Source organism: Oratosquilla oratoria, chromosome 1 (genome assembly GCF_046742065.1).
Source record: "Oratosquilla oratoria isolate Oo_2021 chromosome 1, ASM4674206v1, whole genome shotgun sequence".
Lineage (NCBI taxonomy): Eukaryota > Metazoa > Arthropoda > Malacostraca > Stomatopoda > Squillidae > Oratosquilla > Oratosquilla oratoria.
The window spans coordinates 121879521-121906434 of NC_134777.1; the positions used below are offsets into that span (position 1 = coordinate 121879521).

The 26914-nt window shown below is 42.7% G+C and overlaps 1 protein-coding gene across 6 annotated transcripts in view; it reads left to right on the forward strand.

Annotated features, from left to right (window-relative positions):
• The window catches only part of LOC143025884 (uncharacterized), a 41210-nt gene extending 17159 nt beyond the window's left edge, over window positions 1-24051 (forward strand). For 4 of the 6 annotated variants that reach the window (XM_076185877.1, XM_076185880.1, XM_076185891.1 and 1 more), the window contains 6 exons: window positions 392-703; window positions 5855-6032; window positions 6931-7167; window positions 8184-8297; window positions 21487-21680; window positions 22371-24051. In XM_076185877.1, coding sequence (XP_076041992.1) covers window positions 392-703; window positions 5855-6032; window positions 6931-7167; window positions 8184-8297; window positions 21487-21680; window positions 22371-22637 — 1302 coding nt within the window. In that variant the 3' untranslated portion in view covers window positions 22638-24051. The remainder of the gene's footprint in view (window positions 1-391; window positions 704-5854; window positions 6033-6930; window positions 7168-8183; window positions 8298-21486; window positions 21681-22370) is intronic. The other 2 variants (XM_076185883.1, XM_076185906.1) reach the window with 2 other exon arrangements.
• The last annotated feature ends 2863 nt before the right edge of the window (window positions 24052-26914 follow it).

Here is a 26914-nt window from a genome sequence, read left to right on the forward strand (position 1 = left end):
TGTTTTTGCTGTGTTTTCGGTGTTTTGGAGTGGTTTTTGGGTGGCATAGTGATTGCACGCACTAAACAACAGCACCAAAAACACCAAACACAGCTAATTAACATCTGGTAATGAGAGGTCTCACGGTATTAAGTAGGAACGGGGTGTGAGTGAGATGAATGTGATAGGAGTGAAAGGGGTGAAGGAGTTGCTTATCATTGCATAGCCACTTTGTATTGTGTATGTAGGCATACAGGTTGGGGGAAAATCCTCAATATTTTTGTTTAGTTTTTCTTTATGGATTACTGAACACTCATTTTTATCTTGTTTTTAGCTATGCGAATATTTATGGTATACTGAACACAATGTTTTGTGTTCATGGCATAATGAATTTGTTTGCTCTCTTTTGCAGAAAAAAGAAAAAGGTGTGGATGATGAAAAGGGTAAGAAGGGGTCTCGAGTAAAAAAAGGGAGAAAGAAAGAGGGTGATGATAGCAGCAGTAGCAGTAGTAGCAGCGATAGTGAGGAAGAAGAGAGCTCAGACTCCTCGAGCAGTAGCAGTAACAGCAGCGAGTCAAGCGAGAGCAGTAGTAGTAGCAACAGCAGTTCAGACAGTGAAGCAGGAACTTCAGGTCAGGAGGAGAAGAAATCAAAGAAAAAGAAAAAGAACAAAGACAAGGATGTGGAAATGATGGATCAAGACGAACCAGATGTCCAGGAGGAGGTAATGTGTATGGAGCATCCTTGGCTCATCTGCACTTACGTTTTATTTACCTCCCATTAGTAAAACAACAGATTTTGTTTCTCCTGATGATAGGCTATGTCACTCAGTTAAACCATTCTTAGGCCTGGTAATGGCTCCCCTGTGAATCAGCTACACAATCTTTTATGTTCAAAGATATCCACTCATTGAAGAACTAATTTTTAACTTTACAGTCCATTGTTTCCATTGTTCTAGAATCTGCTGTGGATGTACTCTGTCTTGCTACATTGCTTCTGACCCAGGGCACTGGGCTGGATACGAGGATAACCTGTCATACATTAGGAGCTTGGATGAGAGGGGGGGAAGGTGGTGGATGGGAGTGGAATGGGTGGGAATGGAAATGTGTCTTTGACTTGGCTACCTCTCTTATAAGGGGGGAAATAGCCTTTGGTATATAGGTATACATATATATATACCAAGGGCTTTTTCCCACTTACAAGGGATGTAGCCAAAAAGGGAAAGGCATAAAAACACTCCCACCCATTTCATCCCTAAATACACTCCACACCCCTCCCACCCTTCCTCTCATCTGAGCACCTCCTGGATGACGGGTCATCCCTGCACCCTGCCCACCGCCCTGGGTCAGAAGCAGTGTCGCAAGACACAGCACATCCACAGCGAGGCCGCTCCATTAAATCGCCGACCCCCCCTCTCCGTCCCCCAGTGCACAGCAGGCGAGGACGGGGAGAAATCCCCTCGCGCTGCGTCCAAATTTACTCACACACACCACCCCACCCCCCACTTCCCCGCCCCTGCCTCCTCAGGCAGTCACAACATCATCTATACACAACCACTCTCCATTCACCCCCGTCTTCCGTCTTCTCCCGTCCCTCCTCAACAGACACTCCCCTCCTCCCCAAAGCCCCCTTCACCCCATCCATCCACCCCACCCCAGGACGTCCCCTCATGTTCACCCCCCCCACATCTGCCTTCCACACCTCTTCCACCAGCCCCTCCCCACTCACCCTTTCCACGTGACCAAACCATCCTAATATTCTTTCATCAACCCTATCTCCCAAATCCTTTTTCACCCCTGCTCTCCTCCCCACCTCCCCACCCCTCACTCCATCCAGCCCAGCAACCCCCACCACACTTCTCAGACACCTCATCTCAAACACATTCAAACTCCTTCTCTCTTCTTCTCTTATGTTCCACGTTTCTGCCCCATACAGTGCTGTTGGCACAATCACTCCTTCATACAGTCTCCTCTTCGCATCCATTCCCAAATGTCTATTCCTCATTACACTCTTTAAACCACCAAGGCATTCACTCGCTTTGGTATATAGGTATACATATATATATACCAAGGGCTTTTTCCCACTTACAAGGGATGTAGCCAAAGTCAAAGGCATAAATCCACTCCCACCCATTTCATCCCCACATACTCCACTCCCATTCCCCACCCCTCCCTCCCTCTTTTCTTTGCTCTTCATGGATTATGGGTCATCACTGCATCTTGCCTAGTGCCCTGGGTCAGAAACAATGTAGCAAAACATAACACATCCATAGCAAGGCTGCTCCATGTAATCAGCGACCCCCCCCCCCCCTCTGTCCCCTCATACAGAAAAAGAGAAGACAGGGAGAAATCCCTTCAGGTTGTGTCAAAATATTATTCACACACTCCCTAACCCCTCATACCCCCACCCACTCCCTTCCACATATCACAGCATCATCCATACACAATCATTCTCCACTCACTCTTATCTTCTTTCTTCTCCCTTCCTTCTTCAACAGACATCCCCCTCTTTCCCAATGCCCCTTTGACTCCATCCATCCATCCAACTCATCCTTGGTTGTCCCCTCATGTTGACTCCTTCCACCTCTGCCTTTCACCTCTTTTACTTATCTTTCCTCACTCATTCTTTCCATGTGTCCAAACCATCCCAATACTCTTTCATTAACCCTATCTCCCAACTCCCTTTCCACTTCCAATCTCCTTCTCACCTCGTTTCTCACTCTATCCAGCCTATTAACCCCTACCATACTTCTTAAACATTTCATCTCAAACACATTAAACTCTTCCTCTCTTCCTTGCTTATTTTTCATGTTTATGCCCCATATAGTGCTTTCAGCACAATCACCCCTTCATACAATCTCCTCACAGATAACACTACAGAAATCCAATCCATTCGAATCCACACAGGCAACAAATCAACACTGACAATAGTTAACATGTACATTCCCCCCCAATCATCCCCCACAGTTCCAAACTCCTTCAGGCCTCAATTTAGCCAACTAGTCTCAATCCCCAACCTGATCATGGGTGGTGACTTCAACGCCAAGTCGTCTGCCTGGTATGTCGACAACCCTGACACAGACAGAGGGCTTGATATATAGACTCAGTTTGACTCATTGACTATCATGAACAACACACATAATCATACACATATCCCACACCAAGCCCTCTACACTCCCTCCTCTCCTGATATCACCTTTTGCTCCCCCTGCCTAACCCCAACAACATCATGGAGAGTGGTCCACCTTCCAATCATCATCACCACCAAAACAAGATGCACCCCAGTTGGCCACAGACACACATACAGAAATTACAAGAGAGCTAACTGGGAAGCTTTTACTGAAGAGACAGAACAACATTTTGAAACACTTAACAGTACACCAATCACAAACATAAACAATGCTGTGCACACTTTCAATACAATCATACAAAACGCAGACAAGAGATACATCCCTAGAGGCAACAGAAAGTCACACAACCCCAACTTCACACCAGAAATCCAAGGCCTCATCAGACAACGAGACACACTTAAACGCAATACCCCCACACCTATCCCTCAAAACATAGCAGACCAAATACAAACACTAAATACTATGATTGCCAATAAAATACACAAACAAAAAACACAAAATTGGCAAAACTTTATCAATACACTTGATCACAAAACAAACACCAGCAAATTGTACAAAACACTCAACAGCATTACACTATCCAACAGTAACATAACACGCTCTCACGCAGCAATAATCACAACAACAGACAATCTACCCTCAAACAGACAACAAGCAAACACACTCATAAATCATTTTGCACAGACAAGCCATCTCACTTCTCACCCGGACGACCGACGCACTATTCGACATAAGAAAGACTTTCCCACAGACTCAGACTATACACCCTTCATAGACAGTCAGACAAAACACATATTACATAATCACAAGCACTCATCTGCCTGTGGCCCTGATAACATAAGTAACATCCACCTAAAACACATTGGACCACAAGGTATATATGCACTCACAAACATTGCAAACTACAGCTATTCACACAACACTATACCCGACATCTGGAAGCATGGTAAAATAATCACCCTTCCAAAACCGAACAAAGACCCAACAATCCCAACATCGCACCGCCCAATCACACTTCTCTGCACCCCCTCTAAAGTCATTGAATGCCTAATACTTCAACTTGTCACACCATACATTCCCCTTGCTGACTCACAACACGGTTTTAGGCCTCTACACTCCACAAACACTCTTCTCATAAACCTCACACAAAGAATTTTAGATGGCATCAATTCAGATAGGCCCCACCACAGAACACTTCTTATAACATTAGACATTAGTAAAGCTTTTGATGCTATCCCCCGCCACAACTTAACAAATAAAATATATAACACAGACATGCACAATAACACCAAAAGATGGCTGGCCAATTATCTGGCTGGTAGGAATGCTTATGTGTCATATAATGGCCAATCATCGCACATCAGAAACATTAACAATGGAGTACCACAGGGCTCTGTTCTATCCCCCACGCTCTTTAATCTATACATGCATGACTTACCCACACTAGACACCTCAGAAATACGAATCTCTTCCTACGCAGACGACATAACAATCACATGCACACATCGTAACACAGACAAAGCTGCAGAAATAATCCAGCCATACCTTGATACACTCAACACATGGTTCATCACAAACAGACTCAAAATAGCTCCTACCAAATCTACAGCAACACTTCTCACCAACTGGACAAAAGAATGCAAATACATACCTCATCTCTACATCAACAACACTCTAATACCACACACAAACACACCGAAAATTCTTGGTGTAACATACGATACATCCATGTCTTTCAAACAACACATCACAAACATAAAAAACAAATGCACACCTAGACTTAACGCACCTAAGTCAATCACTGGAACAACATTTGGACAAAACAAAGAAACTAATACAACAATATACAAACAATGCATACACTCAGTGATGAATTATGCGAGTCCTGCATGGGCTCCTAATCTCAGTGAGACACACCACAACACCCTTCAAATCATACAAAACAAAGCCCTAAAAACAATTACAGGCTGCACAAATACAACACCTACAGACCATTTACACCATGAAACAAAAGTCCTCAAAGTCAAGGACCACCTCGACATGAGAGGCACGCCACAAACACATCACACCCGCTACACTACATAGCAGAACACCCACACACACCAAGAAACATTAAAACAACACCCAAAGACCTGTATCACACACAGATACTCTCTTCTCTTCCTCCACAACCACCAAATACCAGCCTCCGGAAACATATTCATAATCATATCACTCACCGGTCCATTAACACACTGAAAGACAACACACTGCTGCATGCCAGACCCCCTGATATCCATCCTTCTGAATCCTCTCTCCCACGAAAGGACAGAGTCCACCTGGCCAGACTGCAGTGCGGCCACCACCCAGCACTTCTAAGCTACCAGAAGAGGATGGATGACTGCATTGTGAACAGCTGCCCAGGATGTAACACTTCACCCCATACCATACAACACATAATGGAAGACTGCATTATACACAATCATGCACGCAAACAACACAACATACACTCTATAAATGATTTGTGGGAAAACCCAGTTTCGGCTGTGGCATTCCTTGGGGAGACGGGACTGCTCGGACAGACAGTCTAGGGAACGACAACAACAACAACAACAATCTCCTCTTAGCATTCATTCCTGAATGTCAATATGTAATGAAAAATTCAGATATAGATAGCATATATATATGTGTGTGTGTGTGTTTATGAATGTATATGAAGAAATTTTAATGAAAGTGTGTATACCAGTATTCTGCTTGGCCTTTCAGGAGTGTGTATCTGCAGATGACGTGGCCATACCAGTTCCCCCAGGTCGCTGGAGACTAGGAGTACCTTGCCCAAAAGCCAAAGCCCTCCTCTTCAGATATGCAGGAAGAAATGACAGAAGAAGGCCTTCTGCTGACAGAAGCTTCCCGTCATCAAGGAAGTCCAACACCTTATTTGGAAGTAAGAAACTTGTGACAGTTCATAAATTGGTAGCATCATGCCATTTCATTCAGGTGAGGGGAAGACCCCCATATTGAAGTTAGTATCTGTCAAGCAGGGGGTGTGGAGTCACAACACAAAATCTCCAACTCCGACTCCACTATTTTTGGCACTATTGACTCCAACTGCAATTTCTCTTTATGTAATTAACTGATTATGGTCTACATATTTCATAAAGCTTATACAACAATGTATGTTCCTATCTTGAGTAGGTGTATTTCATTCTGGTTTATATCAAAGAATAAAGATATGTTGTGTGGTGATGCTAGTTTGACGATGAAACATCACCATGTTGTGCTGACTATAATATCCACATTATGCTAGCATTGTGAGTGTGCAGGCAATGTGAGCAGGGCTCCAAATGAGCAGAGTAATATAAACATCATTTAAATTTTGTAGGGGTATGACCTCTCTTGTCTGGAAGCACATTGACAGAAATGCATCCCAGATTTTTCAGTAACGCACTACCTGTCTGGTGGTAACGTGCCCAGCTCTGCCCTATTCCTCACCAATTACTTCCTCTGATTGATTTGTCAGTCCTTGCCACTTCCTCCTCCTCCTCCTCCGTCTCTTTTTCCTCTCTTCTCTCCCTCCCAAAAAGAAAGAAGAAAAAATATAAGTGATGACATAGAAATAGGGCCACACCAATATATGTATTGTATTTCATTGCCAGTAACAAGTGTTTCCATCCATGAAGACAGTACTGAACAGAGAAAGTGGAGAGAATGCGTTTGTGTTTAGAAATCAATCTCTCTGGCTGATGGCAATCACTGGCTTTTGGGATGCTTCAGGTTTTCTTAAAATGGAACTGTAGAGCTGTTAATTGAACTGTGAACTCAAGTTTCCCTTTCCTCCACAGGACTCAGTCGAATAAGTGAAAGTGGGAAGCGAAGCATGCAGGAGGCACAGCGGAGAAGAGAGCGGGAAATGGAGATGCTGCGAAGACAGCGGCCGGTGTACGTAGATTTAGACGCTGTGGATGATGAGTCCAAGAATCCTTGGGGAAGCCTTGCCAAAAACTGGGGACGGAAAGAAAGCCAGGAGGATGATCGGCTAGACTACCAGGCCTTGTTAAGGGCACATATGAGAAAAGAAAGTAAGACATGTGAGGGTTTTTGTTTTTTCTTTCAGGGATCTACATTTTATTTAAGAAAGAAGAAAATGAATAAATAGATAAGAATAGGGTTTTCATAAAAGCTTCAATGTCTAGCCACTTCATTTTGCATGTTGGTAGCTAATTAGCTGGGAAAAGAAATATAGAATAAATAGAAATAAAATAAATGAATAAATAAGAATGAATAAACAGGTAGAAAAAATACAAATGAATGTGTAAATAAAAGGTATATGAATAATAGATGTAAAAGTAGGTAAATAGAAAATAGATGTTGAAAAATTTAGCACCACTTTTTATTATGGTTGCAGTTTCTGTGCAAGAATGAACCAGATTGGGAATGAAGTTTCATTGTATGTAACATGTGAGGTGATATGTCATGTTGTGAGAATGAATAGAAGTAGACATCTTGGGAGCAAGAGGAAAGAATATACCAAGCAGAAGAAAAAGGATTGTGGGAATGAAGCCATAAGAATTCATGGTGAAAATCTTGATCAAATGAAAACGTATGTGACAGAAAGAGGTTTAGAATGTATAGACAAAGGTGTGTGTAATTGTAGAATGAGGTGCAATTATGTCATCTGTGTGGTGGTTGCATGTAGGGCAGTTTGAATCTGTGGACAGGCTTGTCTTGTGTTGGTACCATTTTAATGATAGATGGTGTTCTGAATTAAAGCATACTAGTGTGGTTCTTATCTCACTTGAGAAGGTATTTTCTGTGGGATTAAAGTTTTGGGGGTTAGTGAAATGTTGAGCTTGGTGGTCTGACCAGGAGTGCTTCTTAAGTGAGGTAGGGGAATTCATGATTAAATCAAATCAAACATCACATACTTTGACTTGCTTACCCCATTCTATAGATGAAAAGGCCTTTTGACATATATATGTATGGAATTGTTTGGTTCCTGTCATAACATTCGTTTTGTTTTGTGATCTGTTTATGTTTTGTATTGATGAGATGTGGGACATTAGGAATAGGCTCTAGGTATTATCATGTATTACAGGAGACAATGGAGGAGAAATAAGGAAGAATGAAGTGAAGGCAGCAGTTAAGATGATGAAAGTAGGTAAGGCACCTGGTCTGGATGGATGCCATGCAGAATGTCTTAAAAAAGGAGGTACAGTGATGGTGGACTGGTTGGTGAGGTTATTTAATGTTTGCTGGAGAGAAGGTAGAGTGCCGGAGGACTGGAGGAGTGCTTGTATAGTTCCACTTTACAAGGGAAAGGGGGACAAGTGTGAATGTAGTAGTGTAGTTGGGAAGGCTTATGGGAGGATCTTGATTGAGAGGATTAGGAGAGGAACAGAGGGAGTAATTGGTGAGGAACAGTGTGGATTTAGGATGGGTAGAGGTTGTGTAGATCAGATTTTTGTGGTAAGACAGATATGTGAGAAAGCTATAGGAAAGGGGAAGGATGTTTTTTGGGCCTTTATGGATCTGGAAAAGGCTTACGACATGGTAGACAGAAAGGCATTGTGGGAGGTTATGCAGATATACGGGATAGGAGGAAAGCTTCTCGGAGCTGTCAAGAGTTTTTATGAGAGTAGTAGAGCTTGTGTCAGGATTAGAAATGGAGAGAGTGAGTGGTTTGAGGTAAAGGTGGGACTTCGTCAAGGATGCGTTATGTCACCCTGGCTGTTCAACTTATACATGGATGGGGTAGTGCGAGAGGTAAATGCAAGGGTAGTGGGTCAGGGATTGGAGATGTGTTAAAGAAAATGGAGAAAAGTGGGAGGTGAGCCAGCTGTTGTTTGTGGACGACACTGCGCTTGTGGCAGGATCGGAGGAGGGATTGAGGAAGATGGTGACAGAGTTTGGGAGAGTATGTGATAGAAGAAAGCTGAAGATAAATGTGGGGAAAAGTAAGGTGATGAGATGTACAAGGGGTGAAAGTGGCAGTAATCTGGAAGTGAACATTAAGGGAGAGCAACTGGAGGAAGTGGATAGTTTTAGATACTTGGGTGCAAATGTGGCAGGAAAAGGTGGAGGTAGAATGTAGATTGAGAGAAGCGAGTAAATGCCTTGGTGGATTAAAAAGTGTAATGAGGAATAGAAATTTGGGAATGGATGCTAAGAGGAGACTGTATGAAGGAGTGATTGTGCCAACAGCACTGTATGGAGCAGAAACATGGAACATAAGAGAGGAAGAGAGAAGGAGCTTGAATGTGTTTGAGATGAAGTGTCTAAGAAGTATGATGGGGGTTACTAGGCTAGATAGAGTGAGAAATGAGGAGGTGAGGAGAACAGGGGTGGAAAGGGAGCTGGGAGATAGGGTTGATGAAAGAGTATTAGGATGGTTTGGACACATGAAAAGAATGAGTGAAGAAAGACTAGTAAAAGAGGTATGGAAGGCAGATGTGGAGGGAGTGAACAGGAGGGGACGTCCTAGGATGAGATGGATGGATGAGGTGAAGGGGGCTTTGGGGAAGAGGGGAATGTCTGTTGAGGAAGGACGGGAGAGGACAGAAGACCGGGGTGAATGGAGAATGGTTGTATATGGAAGATGTTGTGATGCATGAGGTGGAATGGACGGGGGGATGGGGGGTGAGGTAGTGTGTGTGAGCAAAATTTTGACGCAGCCCGAAGGGATTTCTCCCCGTCTTCTCCTTTATATGGGGGGGACGGAGAGGGGGGGTCACCAATTTAATGAAGCGGCCTTGCTGTGGATGTGCTGTGTCTTGCGACACTGCTTCTGACCCAGAGCAGTGGACAAGGTGCAGGGATGACCCGTCATCTAAGAGGTGCTAAGATGGGAGGGAGGGTGGAGGGGTGTGGAGTGTTTTCAGGGATGGAATGGGTGGGAATGATTTTATGCCTTTCCTTTTTGGGTACCTCCCTAGTAAGGGGGAAAAAGCCTTGGTATATGAATGTATGTATGTACAGGTTATAGTAATCGATGTGGAGTGGATATTAGGTTTGAAAACACATTGTGAATTTGTGTTTTGCACATTCTTTTACATAATTTTGTAGGAATGATTTTGGATTTTGTGTCTAGGTACTGCCCACAAACATAGTTGAATTAATTAATTGTTACCTCAATTTTCCCAAAGTGGAAATTGGCAACTCCACAGTGGGGTCATTCCATATGAAACCTACCAATGACTTATAACTCATTGTCACAGATTTTGATGAAATTTGGTGTGCTTGTTGAACTCGGTGTGACAAATTGATTGAGTCTTGTCTCACGTTTCTATCTTTTATAGATCCAGAATTATGGTTTCCGACAATTTTGAGAAAAATCGAAATTTTGAAGGTACGGCCTAATTTCAGACATGCATAACTTTGTTAGTTTGTTCCGAAGAATACAAACTCTTCGGTACTCCTTACACTAGGATACTCTCGCGTAGCGCGAATATTTCTACTGCGAAATTAAAATCCTCACTCTGTGGGTCTGGGCAACGCTTATCCTCAGTAAGGGGCCCCATTGGGGCAAGGGGGGGGGCCCTTGCCCTCCACCACAAGTCTCGCACACTATAACCATTCTCTTCGCAGTAGTGACCGCGTTAACATCTCTCCATGTTTACGTCGGTGCCGAAAATCAAGCAATCCGCTTCGATTGTCGCCAGCTCACTCTAAGGACGCTAAGGAGTTCGTCGTCCTTCAATTTCATCGGGGTTTTCCCTACGCCATCCTGTGTCCTGGAATTTTAAGTGCTTCTCCATTCCCTGTATTATTCCCTTAACCGCCACCGGGTATCCTACCCTTCACTGTAAGTATGGAATCTGGTTCCAGTATTGTTGTGGTTTCGCCGCATAGAAAATGGCCATAGAAAATGGCTTCCCTCTTCACCCCCCCAAACACTGGGGAAGGCGGCCTACGGCTTCGGAGGAGACGAGCAATTCTCTCCCTCCTCCACGGCGTAGTAGACAGGCAGCCAAGTTGTCCTTTATTCCTTTAAACCTGGACGGTTAGCGTAGATGGACATGCGCCTCAGGCCACCTCTAGCTACCGTTCCTGTACGAGCTTTTCCCGGATGAGGTCGCTTGCGGCTTGCCCTCGCCCATCCCAGAAACTCAACAGTCGCCAGGAAGGTGGTACAACGCCACTTCGAGTCATTCTCAGGCCAAGTTGTCCTCTTCCTTCAACAAAGGACGGTTAGCGTAGTCGGACATGCGCGTCAAGCCACCGCTAGCTACCGTTCCTGTACGAGCTTTTCCCGGATGAGGTCGCTTGCGGTTTGCCCTCGCCCATCCCGGAAACTCAACAGTCGCCAGGAAGGTGGTACAACGCCACTTCGAGTCATTCTCAGGCCAAGTTGTCCTCTTCCTTCAACAAAGGACGGTTAGCGAAGTCAGACATGCGCGTCAAGCCACCGCTAGCTACCGTTCCTGTATGACATTTTTCCCGGATGTGGTCGCTTGCGGCTGCCCCCGAAACTCGACGCCGGCACGGACAAAGGGGGGGGGGGCAAAGAGCCCCTTAGTCTCTTCTACTCAGGAATCCCGCTGTACGCACAACACCCACCGTAGGAAGAGCTGGGTGATCAACGGTGCCCTTTCCATGCCCTTTGCTCACAGGGACAGAGATCAGGGACGAGGTTGCAGACGCGGTGTTTCTAGATGGCTTCCCCCCTCACCCGACACAAGGAGAAGGCATGCTACGTCGGCGGAGGACGCGGGCAGTTGTCTCCCCCCTCCTAAGCGTAGTAAACGGAAAGGTTGTACAATAGCCGCCCCGAGTCAGTCTCAGGCCACTTGTCTCCTGTTCCTGCCCACAGGGTGGTTAGCTACGACGGGCACGACTGGCCCCCGCGAACCCCCCCGGGTACGAGATTTTTCCCGGATGCGTCCACCGGCACCGCGACGCTGCCGGCGGCTCCGCCCCCCCACGGACAAAGGAGCCGAGTTCGGAGTTTCGGAGCGCGTCGGCCTCTTCTCCTCCTCGGGTGGCCCCCACGTTCACCTTCCCCCCGTCGTCAGACGAGCCGGGTCATCGCCGGAACCCTTTCTATGCCCGGTGGGCAGGAAGCCCGAGATGTGCCCACGCGCGCGTTCGTCGTGGGTGACTCGGCTTCGTCCAGAGGAGGCAGTCTCCCATTGGCGTCTCCCGGACCATCCGCACCCAGGCGGGACTCAAGCGGACATTCCCCGGACCTCCTCCCCACTCTGTTCACTCGTCACTACGTTGAAGGAACAGATGGAGGCCCAACGGGAATTTTTCCGCGCTTCTCAAGCGCGGTTCGTGCACCGCACGGAAGCTCGTGAGGAGTCACCGCCCCCAAGGGCCCCCCTCGACCATCTTCCACTTGCTCGGCCCCCCTCTGTACCCATCAGTGACCGGGATGGTAGCGTGAGGTTCCTCTCTGCCCGTCCCGACCCCTCCTACGCCGACGACGATGTCCACAGCTCCGTAGGGGGGGGGGGGCCACGCTCCCTTTCCCCTCCCGTTTCCCAGTCGGAATCCTCGATGGTGGTCCCACCTTCCTTCTCGGACGTCCTCGCGAGGGTTCGGAGGGCGAATCGACTGGGCCACCCGAAAGAAGAGGAAGCCACATTCGAGTCTGACATCTTCATGACGGCCAACTCTCAGAAAGCCCAGCCTCCTCCCCTCCACCTTCCATGGAGTACGCAGACGGCGAGAGCCATGGCCCAGGCCTCCGACGCTCTCGCAACAAGGACGACCGAGAAGACGCGTTGGCTTCCGGTCCCATTGGAACACCAGAAGCGCTTCTACACCCCATCGGGGTCAACCCTCTGAGCAGCCTCGATCCCGGCGAGGTTACCAGAGCTGGTTAAGGCGGACGCCGAGTCGCTGCGCAGACGAAACGTCCTCCTCTCTGGCAGGGAAGTCAGCAACCACCTTCAATCACTGGCTCTGTCCCTGGCGGTGAACTCCTGGCTAGAACGCCTCCTTGCCTCGGCGTGGGGGTTCTTACCCGCACTACAACCCCAGGAAGAATGCGACCTCCAGGCTTTTTGGCAAGCGCGAGCAGAGCCCTGAAGCATCAGGTTTCCTGTCTCTCAACGTCCTGGGCCAACTTCGAGTCCCGCAGGAGAGACACCATCCTCGGGGACCCCAGTGACCCCCTCCTCAGGGAGATTTATGCTCACCCACACGCTGATTCCCCCGGATATGGTGGACTCCGAGATCCTAGAAGCTTACATTATAGAGGCTCCGGACTCCCCCACAGGACTCCTAGGAATTCGCCAGCCCCTCTGCACAGGATAGGGGGTTGCCTCTCCCTCTACTGGAGAGCATGGGAAGAGGCCGGGGCGGAAGACTGGACCTACTGAGTCATTAAGACGGGCTATTGTCTTCCCTTTTCCACTGTCCCAAACCTCTCCCTCTATCCCATCCAAGTCAGCAGCTTCCACCCGGACTCGGCTCGCGGGCGGACCCTAGCGGAGGAATCCTCCGTTTTGCTCCAGACAGGAACTTTAGTGGAAGTCTCGACTCCGGACCCAGGGTTCTTCTCACGGCTATTCCTAGTAGAAAAGACAACAGGGGTGTGGAGACCAGTCATCTATTTGTCTCCACTCAACAAGTTCCTTTTCCCTGACAAAGTTCCGAATGGCCTCCCCAGAGTCCGTAAGGGCGTCTATCAGGGAAGGGAACTTCATGGTGTCGCTGGACCTCCAAGATGCATTCCGCCCAGCTATGCCAGAACACCTGAGAATGGTCCTAACCTTTGTCCTGAAATTGGGCACAGTAGTCAACCCGGAAAAGTCAGATTTCTTACCAGAACAGAGAGTCACGTACCTGGGTATGGTCCTGGACTCCTCCCTAATGGAATCCTTCCTAGTAGGAAAGGGGATCCCGAATCTCGCTTCTCTAGTTGCACAGGCACTATCGACCAGGTTCCTGACGGCTACACAATGCCAAATCCTCCTGGGCCATATGGCCTCCATATAGAAATTAATCCCCTGGAGTAGACAAAGAATGCGACCGCTACAGTGGCTCCTCAAGTCTCAATGGGCCCCGCAAGAGGGAGAACCCCTACAACACATCTCCCTCACCGAAGAAGTCAAGGATTCTCTTCTCTGGTGGAAGGCCCATGCAACCTTCTCATGGGGATGCCCCTCGGCCCATCTCCCCCCGAAGTCCTCCTGTTCTCCGATGCCTCCAAGGAGGGCTGGGGAGCCCACCTCAACGACGATCACATCAGCGGTTCCTGGTCCACAGTCGAGCGGACAGCCCATATCAATTGGCTTGAGTTGAAAGCAGTACTCCTGGCTCTCCGTCACTTCAAGGATCAAGTCTCAGGAAAAGTAGTGGGCATAATGTCGGACAACTCCTCGGTAGTACCCTACCTGAACGAGCAAGGGGGGCACAGTCTCCCAGGAACTATGCCTTCTGATGATGGACATCCTCAACCTAGCCAAGAATCTCCAGGTGTCACTCAAAGCCCGTTACATCCCGGGGAAGAGGAATGTCTGGGCGGACCACCTCGGCAGGAAGAATCAGATAATCAACACAGAATGGTCCCTCTATCGAGAAGTAGCGAACTTCATCCTCAGCAAATGGGGCTCCCCTCTAGTGGACCTTTTTGCAATGAGATGGAATCACCAACTCCCAATATTTCAGCCCTTTCCTGGATCCTCTGACAGCAGGAGAAAACGCTCTTCTGCACAGTTGGGACAACCTGGACTCCTACGCTTTCCCACCATTTCCCTTGCTCCAGAAGGTACCTCAGAGCAAGACACGCATCCTACCTTCGGATGACTTTGATCGCTCCTTGGTGGCCCGAAGCCCCATGGTTTCCGGACGCCCTCGAGCTAGCAGTAGAAGAGCCTCTGGCCCTTCAGGGAAGACCAGATCTTCTGTATCCACCCATCAACGGGCCTTGGCACAAGAACCCTTCAGCACTCAATCTTCACGCGTTCAGACTATGGTCCAGATCCTCCTAAAGAAGGGTTTTCCCAGAGAAGTGGTTGAGGACATGTCCGCTCCTATTTGCTCATCCTCAGCTAACCTTTATCAAGGGAAATGCGCCTTTGCAAATGGTGCCACTCCAGGAAGTTAGTCCCAGTTCGAGCCACCATTCCTGAGATCGCCTCCTTCCACGTCCTCAGGAAGTCCAGGAAGATCTCCCTCTCGGCAGTACAAAGCTATAGGGCAGCTCTAAATCAGGTGTTTTCTCTGAAGGGCATGGTCCTAGCCCTTTCACAGGAAATTTCCATGCTCTTCAGGCACTTCAAAGATCATGCCCCCCCCAGGGAAATCAGTTCTCCTCCGCGGGATGTGGCATTAGTCCTGAACTCTCTGAGGGGTCCCCCTTACGAACCTCTCCGAGAGGCACATCTGAAGGACCTCTCCTAGAGGACAGTTTTTTCTGCTAGCCCTGGCATCTTCCAAGAGAGTAGGGGAGTTACATGCCATCTCTTATAGAGTCGCCCATTCCAAAGGATGGAAAGAGGTCTCCTTCACTTTCATGCCTCAATTCATTGCCAAAACAAAGATCCTGCCAAATCCGACCCTAGATTCTGGTCCTTTAGTGTTCCATCCTTAGACGAATTTGCAGGGGGAGAATAGACTGAAACAGTTCTATGCCCGGTACAAGCCATCCGGACCTACCTCAAGAGAACCGAACATCTTCGACCAGAATTAAAGTGGTTGTTCATCTCTACTAAAGGTAGCCCATCACTAAGAATTCCTTTTCTTACTGGACAATGGAAGTCATCCGCAGAGCCTGCGACATGGACCACACAGATTGCCCATGACCTGAGGGCAGTAGGGACCTCCCTAGTCATCAGAAAGAATCGGTCAGTCAACCAGGTTCTTCAAGCAGGTATATGGAAAAGCCAGAATACGTTCACTTCCTTTTACCTCAAAGAAGTTATGCGGGAATCTTTAGGGAACTTATCTTTGGGCCCCATAGTGGCCGCCCAAGAAGTCCTGAAAATGATATACCCCTCCTCAAGAGCACACAGCCGACCCTGACAACTCATCCAGGTTCTGGCTCGGCAACTGCAGGGATAACTTTCTATAGTCCTTCTCATACTCTTACATTCCCTTACCTCACCCGCGGGCTCTCTAGCATTCCAAGGGAATCAATTCAAGCCCTTCAGTGGTACAAAAGTGATTATAACCTTTCTGTCTCCACTCCAGGGAACAGAAAGGGGTGCACTTCAAAGTGAGGGGAATGTATAGGGGTCTGGTCAACATAGTCTTAGCACACTAGATTTTCCTTACAGCGGTTTCCCAGGCTAGATAACAACTTCCTTCCCTCCTAAGTCCGAGTCTCCTAGTGTAAGGAGTACCGAAGAGTTTGTATTCTTCGGAACAAATGTAATTTTCGCAGGAAAATTAATTTTTCCCTGATACAAACCTGAGGTACTCCTTACCTTTAATGGCCCTCCTCAACCACCCCTCTAAACAGTTCCTTCTCCTTGCCTGACAACCTTGTGCTTAAATCATACCTGGCTCAGAGAATGGTTATAGTGTGCGAGACTTGTGGTGGAGGGCAAGGGCCCCCCCCCTTGCCCCAATGGGGCCCCTTACTGAGGATAAGCGTTGCCCAGACCCACAGAGTGAGGATTTTAATTTCGCAGTAGAAATATTCGCGCTACGCGAGAGTATCCTAGTGTAAGGAGTACCTCAGGTTTGTATCAGGGAAAAATTAATTTTCCTGCGAAAATTACATTTTTGTCGTAGAACATTCGTTCATATGTCATTGTAAAGCTAATGAGTAGCTCTGCAACTTTTATTCTATTCATTTTTTACCTATGAGGTCAAATAAAAAAGTACCATTTGACCTTGACCTTTGACCTTGAATAACAAAAAACACGCCATCTTCGATTTTTTTCATTTTTTGTACAAATATTCACCATCATCTTAATAACCTTCATGCCAAATTTGATAGTGGGACATACAGGGGATCAGAAGTTACAGGCACTTAAATAACTATAGGTATAAGAAAATTTTGGTATTTTTTTATATGTATTATTTTTAGAAATTCAAATCTCGGTTATTTTTAATCATAAAATGTTCACTAACATACCATTTTAAAGCTGATGATTAGCTCTACAACGTTTATTCTATGCACTTTTTACCTTCAAGGTCAAATAAAAAAGTTGTGAACGACCACTGACCTTGAAAAATTTAAAATGCCGTCATTTTGTGTTTTATTGTTTGTAAATTGTAATTCTACCTAATTAATTTTACACTAAATACCTGACTATTAAAGTATCATACTCATGACTGAGCATGTCTGCTATGGTCCATGGTGGCAAAGCCACTACCAAATTGTACACAATTTGGTATCCCCATCGCCTAAGGGGCCACCCCTGATAGCTCAGCAGAAAAAGCCACAGGTCCCTCCACCCACCCTGGATTTTAATGATTATTAAGATAATTTTTCATTTAATAATTCAGATGCTTTTTTAATTTCTTTATCAGAGAGATTGTATGTTCTTCCTGTTGCAGTTTGTGGATCTACAATGCTTAAAATGTCCTTCTCTGGTACAATTAAAATATCTGGTATTCGTGGATATTTGAAAGAAGGAGAAGGTCCATTAGGTTCCAAAAATGTTAGTTTTACTTCCATTAAATCTGAATATGTTTCTAGGACACATGCCAAATACCATTTTTGGTCATACATTGCTGTCACAAATCCTTTGATTTCTTCAAATATGAAATTGGTCTGTTTACGTATTCTTACGGTTTTATCATCAGTGCTATTTGATACAAATTTTACTTTGAGTTCTGACAGAGATGTTGGAACAAAGCTATGCAGTTTCTGAGTGCCTGGTATTGTGCAAGCGATGTTAAATCTTTCTTCCAGTAATGTTTTTTCTTTAGACCATTCTTCTTGAGAGGCATATAAAAAATGTATGCCTGGAATGTTTTCTTTTCCAAATTCATAGAGTTGTCTTGGTGTCATGATTTGGTTGTTGTAGGCTCTCTGCAGACTAGCTTTTGCTGCTAATCTTTTAATAGTTCCACCCAACCCATCACATGGTCCTTTGCCATGTGAAGTGGCAAAAAAATGCCATTCTGCTTTCATATCAAAGTCCTTTTCATGATGACACAAGTTTATGAAATTTTTAAAATTTTTATACTGGGAGGCAGCACCATCTGAAAAATAAATCAATTTATTTATTTCTCCAGGAATTTTTGTTTTCAAAATTTCTATAACTTTTTTTTGAAATAAATGTACTGCAATGGTGTCGTGGTGTAAACAATCAGAAATAATTACAGCATTTAGATGTTTAAGCTCTTCCTCATCTTTATAATAGCATACAAAGGGGTGTAATGTAGCTTGTGCATTATTCCAATGAAACCCCTGAGCTGCATCTTGTAAAATGAATGAGTAATTTTCAGCAAAATCTGCCAAAATCAACATTTCTCCATCACCTAATGTTCTCTTTTTCTCAGCGCAAAATTGCGATTGATGCTTTGCAATATAATCATGCCGTTTCAATAATTTAAGATTAGAACAAAATTCTTCAATAAACTCATTTACAGATTTACTGATGGTTTCTAATGTTGTTCGATCTGTAGAAATCCACCTTTTATATGAAATGTCATCAATCATGTGTTTTTCAAAAATTGTCTCTAAATATTCAGCAAAATTATTCGAGAGAGAGTTGCAATCAGAACACTGATGAAAAAAACAGTCAATTGACTTTTCATTGCAAGTAGTAGCAGCTAAGCAACTAGTGTAATCACTCAAATGAATCTCTTCACCTTCTGTACAACAAGAAAGCCCGGATCCTACTATCATCAGCTTAATATTCTGGTGGATGGTGCATACACATACACTATGTGTTCCAGCTCCGCCTGCCAATATGCATTCCTTTGGCCTAAGTTCTGCAAATTTTGAAAACCCTACCTTTAAGGAAGGATGTTTTGTTTTCAATAATTTGTATGCTTCCCTGAGGTTACAAAGAATTAGATGTTTCTGTTCTTGTACCTTAAATCCTCCTTTCCTGACAGATTTATAATCTAAATTCTTTCCTGGCATAATCCTACTTATTTCCTCAGATTTGTAGAAATGTAAGATAATGTTTTCAGTTTCTTTTGAGAAAGTTGGTAATCTTTTGTTTGGGAGAGCCATGAAACCTTTTTCTTTTACTAAGTTTTTTGCTTGTCTAGCCATATATTGGGTCACCTTGAACTCTTCCTGGATTTTTGATCTGCTCCAGCTTTTTGGAAGAACAGTCAAAATCTGGAGTTTTTCTGAACGTTTTTCTGTTGTATTAAATTTTTCTTTTAGCTGAATAACAATTTCTTCATCTGCATTTGTAACGTGAGAGGCAGATGCTGTTGTATGGTCTTTTGATGTTGATGGTGCTGAACCAATTTGTAATTTACTGCAAATATTATCTTGGATTTTCTTGGCTTTTTCTTCCTTATAGTAAATTCCTTTTTCAAGTCTTTGTTTTTTTACTGGTGACTCTCCAATGATTGATAGAGACTCATTAAGTGCTTTCAGGTCAGTATCTTTGTCAACAAAAACATCATCTTCCGACCTTTTATCTGAAGAAGATGATGATTCATTATCTGTTGTTTCAGGGACTGTTGCTGGTTCATTTTCTATTTCAGTAGTTTGTAATTCTCGACTTCTTTTCGTAATTTCTTTCCTGCATTTGTCACAAATATAATAACCTTCTGTAAGGTTAAATGCAATGTTCTTTGCCACAAAGTCTTCTGACATTTGCCGATTTCCTTTCTTATTAGGATCATCATCATGAAGGTTGATAGGATTACAACACACTTTCTTGAATTTAAAACTTCTTCCAAGCATTTTTAAACTTATTTCTGTTGGTGGGTAAATATTTTATCTGTAAAAAGGATATAAAAAAAATTTAGATATACAAAATATTAGATATTTTATTTATAAATATTATATTTTATTTATTTAATATTAGATAAAAAATTTAGATATACAAATCCTATACACAAGCAGTTTGTATACCTGGATATTGAATACAATAAGGTAAGTAGTGAAGTTTTGTACCCCACAAAAAAAAGTTTTTGTAAGGTTAGACAACTTTTTTATTTGACCTTTTAGGTAGAAAATGCATAGAATGAAAGATGTAGAGCTAATCATCAGCTTTAAAATGGTATATTAGTGAACGTTTTGTGATGAAAAATAACCGAGATATGAATTTTTTGAAATAATACAGATCAAAAAATACCAAAATTTTCTTATACCTATAGTTATTTAAGTGCCTGTAACTTCTGATCCCATGAATGTCCCACTATGAAATTTGGCATGAAGGTTATTAAGATGATGGTGAATATTTGTACAAAAAATGAAAAAAATCGAAGATGGCGTGTTTTTTGTTATTCAAGGTCAAATGGAACTTTTTTATTTGACCTCATAGGTAAAATATGAATAGAATAAAAGTTGCAGAGCTACTCATTATCTTTACAATGACATATGAACGAATGTTCTACGACAAAAACTAACAAAGTTATGCATGTTTGAAATTAGGCCGTACCTTCAAAATTTAGATTTTTCTCAAAATTTCCGGAAGCCATAATTCTGGTTCTATAAAAGATAGAAAACGTGAGACTAATCTCAATCAATTTGCCTTACCGAGTTCTACATGCATACCGAATTTCATAAAAATCGGTGACGGTGAGGTTCAAATTTGCAAAAAAATTGGTAGGTTTCATATGGATTTACCCAGTGGAAAGTCTCATGCCCTCCCGCAGATCCCTCTGGGAAGAAACTTTGGACTGTTGTCTGTGTTGTATTAGTGTGAAACTATTTCTATAACTGGCTGAAAGTGGTAGATGAAGAGGAGCTAGAGTCTGTCAAACAAGCAAGAGAGAGTGTAAAAAAAATAGAGGTGAATGGAGATTGGTTGTGATCAAATGAAGGATGATGCAACCTGAAAGGATGTTCTTTTCTGCTCCATAAATTTTTCAAGTGGAAGAATGGGAAGATTTGCCATATAATGAACCAGTGGGGGTAAATCAGTTGCCGCTTTTGTCTTGTTTTAAAAATGTCTCGCTGCATTTGCTTTGCCTTAGTGGTGCTAAGATGGGAAGGGTGATGGATGGGTGTGGGGTAGGTGTGCTTTTACTTAGCCAACCCTATTATAAAGGGGAAAAGGCCTTTGGCGCATGTGTATTGGTATGTGTATCTGTAGTATATAAAAAAGGTGCAATTGTAGGAAATGCAGTAATTTTTTTTTTTTTTTTTTCTTTAATGCACATTCAAAGGGAGAAGCACCTGTAAGTTATGTCTCTTGGGAGTGAAATAAGCTATTTTTCGTAATTAATTCCCTTGTCCATTATTTAATTACAGAAAAGTTTTAGTTACAGCTATGTTTCATTATTAATGCATGTGATAACTCCTATGTATTAATTTGTATAAGTTTCTATAAATTATTTACTTTTTCTTTTTAAAGATCGGAAAAGGAAGAGAGTTTTCAGCGAGGATGAGGATGAGTACATGGTATATGATTATGTACCAGAAAGAGAAGTTGAGGAGGAGGAGGAGTTGGAGGAGGGTCAGGTAGAAATTAAGGATTATGCCATGCCTCAAAGTGAAGATACAGATGAGGATGAAGAGGATGTTGTTTCTTGGAAAAGTAGGAGTAAGGTATGTCAGCCAAGCATAATTTGTTTATTTGTTGTTTCATGAGATATAAGTTTGGTAGATCCTTGCATGATTTAGAAAATACAACCTCTGTACATTTCTAATGATATTGGTCAAGTGGATAAGTATTGACAGTGCTTGATTTTAACCAAAGACTAGAAAAATACCTCTTTGATACGATGACACTTAGGTAGGCATCATGAGGCATGATTGGGTACACAAAGATGCCTGTGTTGGCATCTTTATTATATATTTTTTTGTAATTGTACATGAGTTACCCCTAGATTCTGTGAACTGGTTTGATCACATTTTCTGTGTTCATTATTACTCAGAGTGAAAGAGAATAAGTAATACAGCAGTGACTTTATACTTTATAATATGGGTACTGTGATGCATAGTTCATATGGCAGCCAATGCTGCACACGAGAACTTGACTTGTACTGACGCAGTTAAGATAGTAATATTTTGTTGTTGATAGCCAGTGCTTCTATCCTTGGGGAATATTGTGCTGAAGAGGCAAAGGTGAGATTTGAGGTAGAAGTCAAAAATGATAATATTGACTAGCATAAAATTTGCAGAGTATATCATCATAGCCAAAAGGGTTAAATTTGATACTCTTCCTCTAGGGTTTGGTTTGTTTCATTATGTGGAAATCTTTCTTGTTGAGATTAGAAATTCCTCCTTTGGTTCCAGATTCCTCGCATGTCAATGTATGCAGATGCAGAAGAAAAGAAGCAGACAAAACGAAAAACCAACGACCTCCGGAGCAGACTTTCTATGGGGAGGAGCAGACAGAAAGTTCCTTTACAAGGGCGGATAGGGAACGGAAAGAGTGGAACATTTGGCCGAGAACAAATTGACTTACGGACGAAATTGAGCCAGCGTAGATCAAAAATTCCTTTGTCAATTGAAGTGGATAATGAGCGTTACTACAACCTTGTTGCCAGTGATGAAGATTGAAGAGTTGATGATGTAGATTTTGGTAGCACCACTTGATGTAATATATGAAAAATTTAGTAAGTCATTGTAAGTTATAGTATTTATGCTGTGTAAATACGGTCATACAACTCTTTTTACCATAATTATTAGTGTTGGTTTTATGAATTAAAAATGTATTACAATTATTAAGAGGAAAAGGGCATAATGCCTTTTTCTTGGATCTTTGTGATAATCCGTACATTTCAGCTGATCCATACAATTCAATTGACAACAATATAAAGTGGCTTACTTAATTTTTCCTTTGTTCATCATATGTATGGACAAGTACAACATAGAGGGTTATGTATTCAGGTTGTGCATTAAAGCCAGTGAGCTCTTTATGGATGGGCTTTGTCTTCATGAGTTCTTTTTGCACATCGGATATGGAAACTCTCGGTAAAGGCATTGTCACTAGAGCAGTGTTTCATATATAGTATTGTATATCAACATACAATTTCTTCCCTGTACTTTTGTCTTCTTTCTTTTTCCATAACCCCCCCCCCCCCATTATTTTATATCTGAAATTAGGTGGCATCTTTGATTGTTGACATTTTCTGCCCTAGTGTCAAATGGAGATGATGTTTTAAAAAATCAAAAGAAAGTCAACTTCCAGATAAAGCTATCAGGTATCTAAAAATATCCTCCTTTGGTTCATCTTGTAAAGAATTGTGAACTTTTATACATTGAGGAACTTTTTAAAAGATTGTCTACTTGTAGTTTTTATAATGTTAGTGTTTCATCAGGACAGTACACACAGATTTTTGCTCTCTGTGCTTGTGTAACATCTCTCGTAATAGGAGTGGCATTATATTTGAGAAAATAACAGGCTGCCTACTCCATATCTGTTAACAGTGTCAGTAGCACATAACTTATGAACAGATAACAGTTAAGGCATGCAAGTTTGTCCCAGTGATCTCTTTCATAACTGATAGGTTGGGCAGATTGTGCCAGTTTACCTTCAATCCGTACATGGGAAAATCTTGTCAGGTCATCCATCTGCATTAGCAAAAACTCGTTCACTGGAGCCAAGCAGCAAGCCTTTGAACAACAATTCAAGACCATTTAGTCTTTACCACCGGGTGACATACAAGTACTGTCTTGGCAGTATCCAATCCTGTTCCCTACTGTAAGGACATCATCTGCAATACCCTCAGCATTCTTGTAAATAGTGTAAAGATATAAGGGTAGTGTTAATGAGGCCGCAAAGATGAAGTGTGTGTTCATGTTGCTGCCAAAACTGGAAGTGGGAGTAGTTTCCCTGTGTTTTGAAGGACACCAAGTTGGACATCCAAGTCCCAGAAGTGAGATTAAACACAAAACAAGAACCAGCTGTTTATTTTTTTACAGGGACACTTTAGCGTATGTAAAAACAGAGTAAAATTCTCTATTGGCATAACTGGTTTTATTTCCTTTATTTTTTATGTTTGTGCTTGTTCTTGATGTAATGCAATTGTTTAATATTATCATGACCATAGATTATTTTTAAGCTTGAGGAACCAACTGATATTGTAATGCTGAATAGTATATGTGTGTGTGTGATTCACCATGGTCTTGGATCACATGCTGGACTTGTGATCAATAGCTATTACCCTCCCAGGAGAGAGCTCAGAGCTCATATATGACCAATCAATGGGTAATGCTGTGATCTGACATACACCCCCCCTTCTCCTGACTCGCCACCCACGAGAGTTGGAGTAATGATCCGCAGTGCAGCAATACTGAAATTATTTCAGCCGTGGGCAGGAAATAGTTTCAGTGTGTGTGTGTGTGTGTGTGTGTGTAATTGAAGTCTTCTCAAATAAAGTTCCCATTATTTTTTTCAGCCAATGATAAATACATTTTATGGAATAAGAGATGCATTTTGTGAGAGATTACAATTCATTAACTTGCCAGGTAGTCGTACGGCATTCAAACCTGTTTTAAGGAAATTCTGTGATAGGATCACTTTTGAATTTTAGTCATGAACAAGAAGTGCAATCAAAGAAAGAGACCAGGAAGAGAGGAAAGCCAGGGTAGGGCCAATCAGAGCAAGGCGGTCAAGTGACCGTGGCTTGCTGGACGAGGCTGAGTCATGTTGTGGGACTGAATACATGCATAATGGACTGCCTAGCAATCATGGCCAAGGTTGTTATGTCACCCAATGCCGCAGGGGTGACTAAAGACGAGGATGAAGCAAGATAGAATGAGTGTGCATATGTTGTTACAAGTTGTTTTTCAGTAGTTAAAGTAGTTACTACAAAAGGAAGAATGTCAAACTAGGAAAAGGGGAGAAACTTCATGGACAGAACCTTAGTAATTTTTTTTTACAAAATGAACTATAAAGTCTTTTGTTACTGAAAGTCTGAAGGGAAAAAATAGTCTGGATGTGTGTGTGTCATTTGGACATGTACACAAACATACACATACACACACACACACACACTTGATTTAGAAATAATGAAGAATCAACATTGAGACTATATTTACTATTTGTGTCAGATCCTGAAATTGTCAACAAAATTTCATACAAGACACCCATTGTGGAGCGTGACCATATACTACTTGAGTTAGAAATATATATAGAGAGAAATGAGAAATGCAGAAAAGGAAGACTGATGAGTAGTAAAATGGACTGAGTTAGAAATATATATAGAGAGAAATGAGAAACGCAGAAAAGGAAGACTGATGAGCAGTAAAATGGACTGAGAAACTTATGAAATTTTTTTCTCAAAGTGAGCTGGGAAAAGTACTAAAATGAAACATAAATGGAAGAAAAATGGATGATTCTGATGAAAATCTATAAAGGAGTAAGATGAATATGCCTGAATCAAAAACGAAAAGTTGTATATTGAATGCTGGTTTAAAAGAAAGTGCAGTGAAACAAAAGATAAAAGAGATAAAGCTTGGAAAAGATAGAGAAAAGACAAAAAACTTAGAAAGTGCCAAATATATATTAAAGGAATGAATTTGTAAAAATATGCAGGGAAGAAAAAAGAAATATGAAAAAGACAATAGAGAAATGTAAGGATCAGCCAAAACTATTCTATAGATATGTAAATGGTAAACTAAAAAACAAACAGGAAATAGTGAAATTATGCCAAGGAAATTTGGAATACAGTATACAGAAATGGCTGAAGTCATGAGCAAACACTTCAAGTCAGTTTTCACTAGAGAAAATGTACAACATTGGGATGAAGGAAGAGAAGTAAACACCCTTCCCTCAATGAGGGAAATAATAGTATCACGGAAAGAAATAATTGACCAAATAATGAACTTTGATGTCAGAAAATTGCACAGCCTGGATTAAATAACAAACTGGATATTAAAATGTAAAGAACTAACAAAAAAAATATATAGCATAATAAGTTGCTCACTCAAAGAAGGAAAAATACCAGAAGACAGGAAAAATGCTGATATAGGACCAATTTATAAAGGAGGAAATAAGGAAGATCCAACAAATTACAGACCAGTCTCTCTTACAAGTACGGTAGCCAAAATTTGTGAAAAAGTTATGAAAAGTAGATGGATAAAACATCTGGTGAACAATGTACTAAATCTGAGACAAGTCAGTTTTAGACAGGGAAGATCATGTACCACAAATTTGATTTGTTTTTACTCAAGACTACTGGATATAATACAGGAAAGAGACAGATGGGAGGATTGTGCCTTCCTAGATCTACAAAAAGCTTTTGATAAAGTCCTTCACAAAAAACTATTAAGAAAACTGGAAACCATAGGAGGGATACAAGGTAAACTACTGAAATAGATGGAGGACTTTTTGAACAGAAGAAAAATATGGGTAATGCTCAGAGAGAAAAGTTCTACTTGGAAAGAGGTGATTAGTGGAGTTCCACAAAGATCAGTATTGGCTCCAGTAATGTTTGGTATTTATGTGAATGACATGGATGAGGGTGTGGTATGTTACATGAGCTTCTTTACGGATGGCGCAAAACTTAAAGTGAGTACTGAAACGGACTGTGACTTACTGCAGAGATTTGAACAGGGTTTGGGAATGGAGTCAGAAGTGGGAATTGGACTTCAACATTAGGAAATGTAGCATAATGGAATTGGAAAAAAAAGGATATTAGGACAATATAGAATTGGTGTACAGGAAGTAAAGAAGTGGATTCTGAAAAAGACCTAGGAGTAATCATCACAAAGGAAATTGGCGGCAAAACCTATAACGCTAGGATTGATAAAAGTGGTTCTTACGTAGGTGAAGAAATGGTAAAGAAGATACTTATCACACTGATAAGGCCAAAATTGGAGTACGCAGCAAT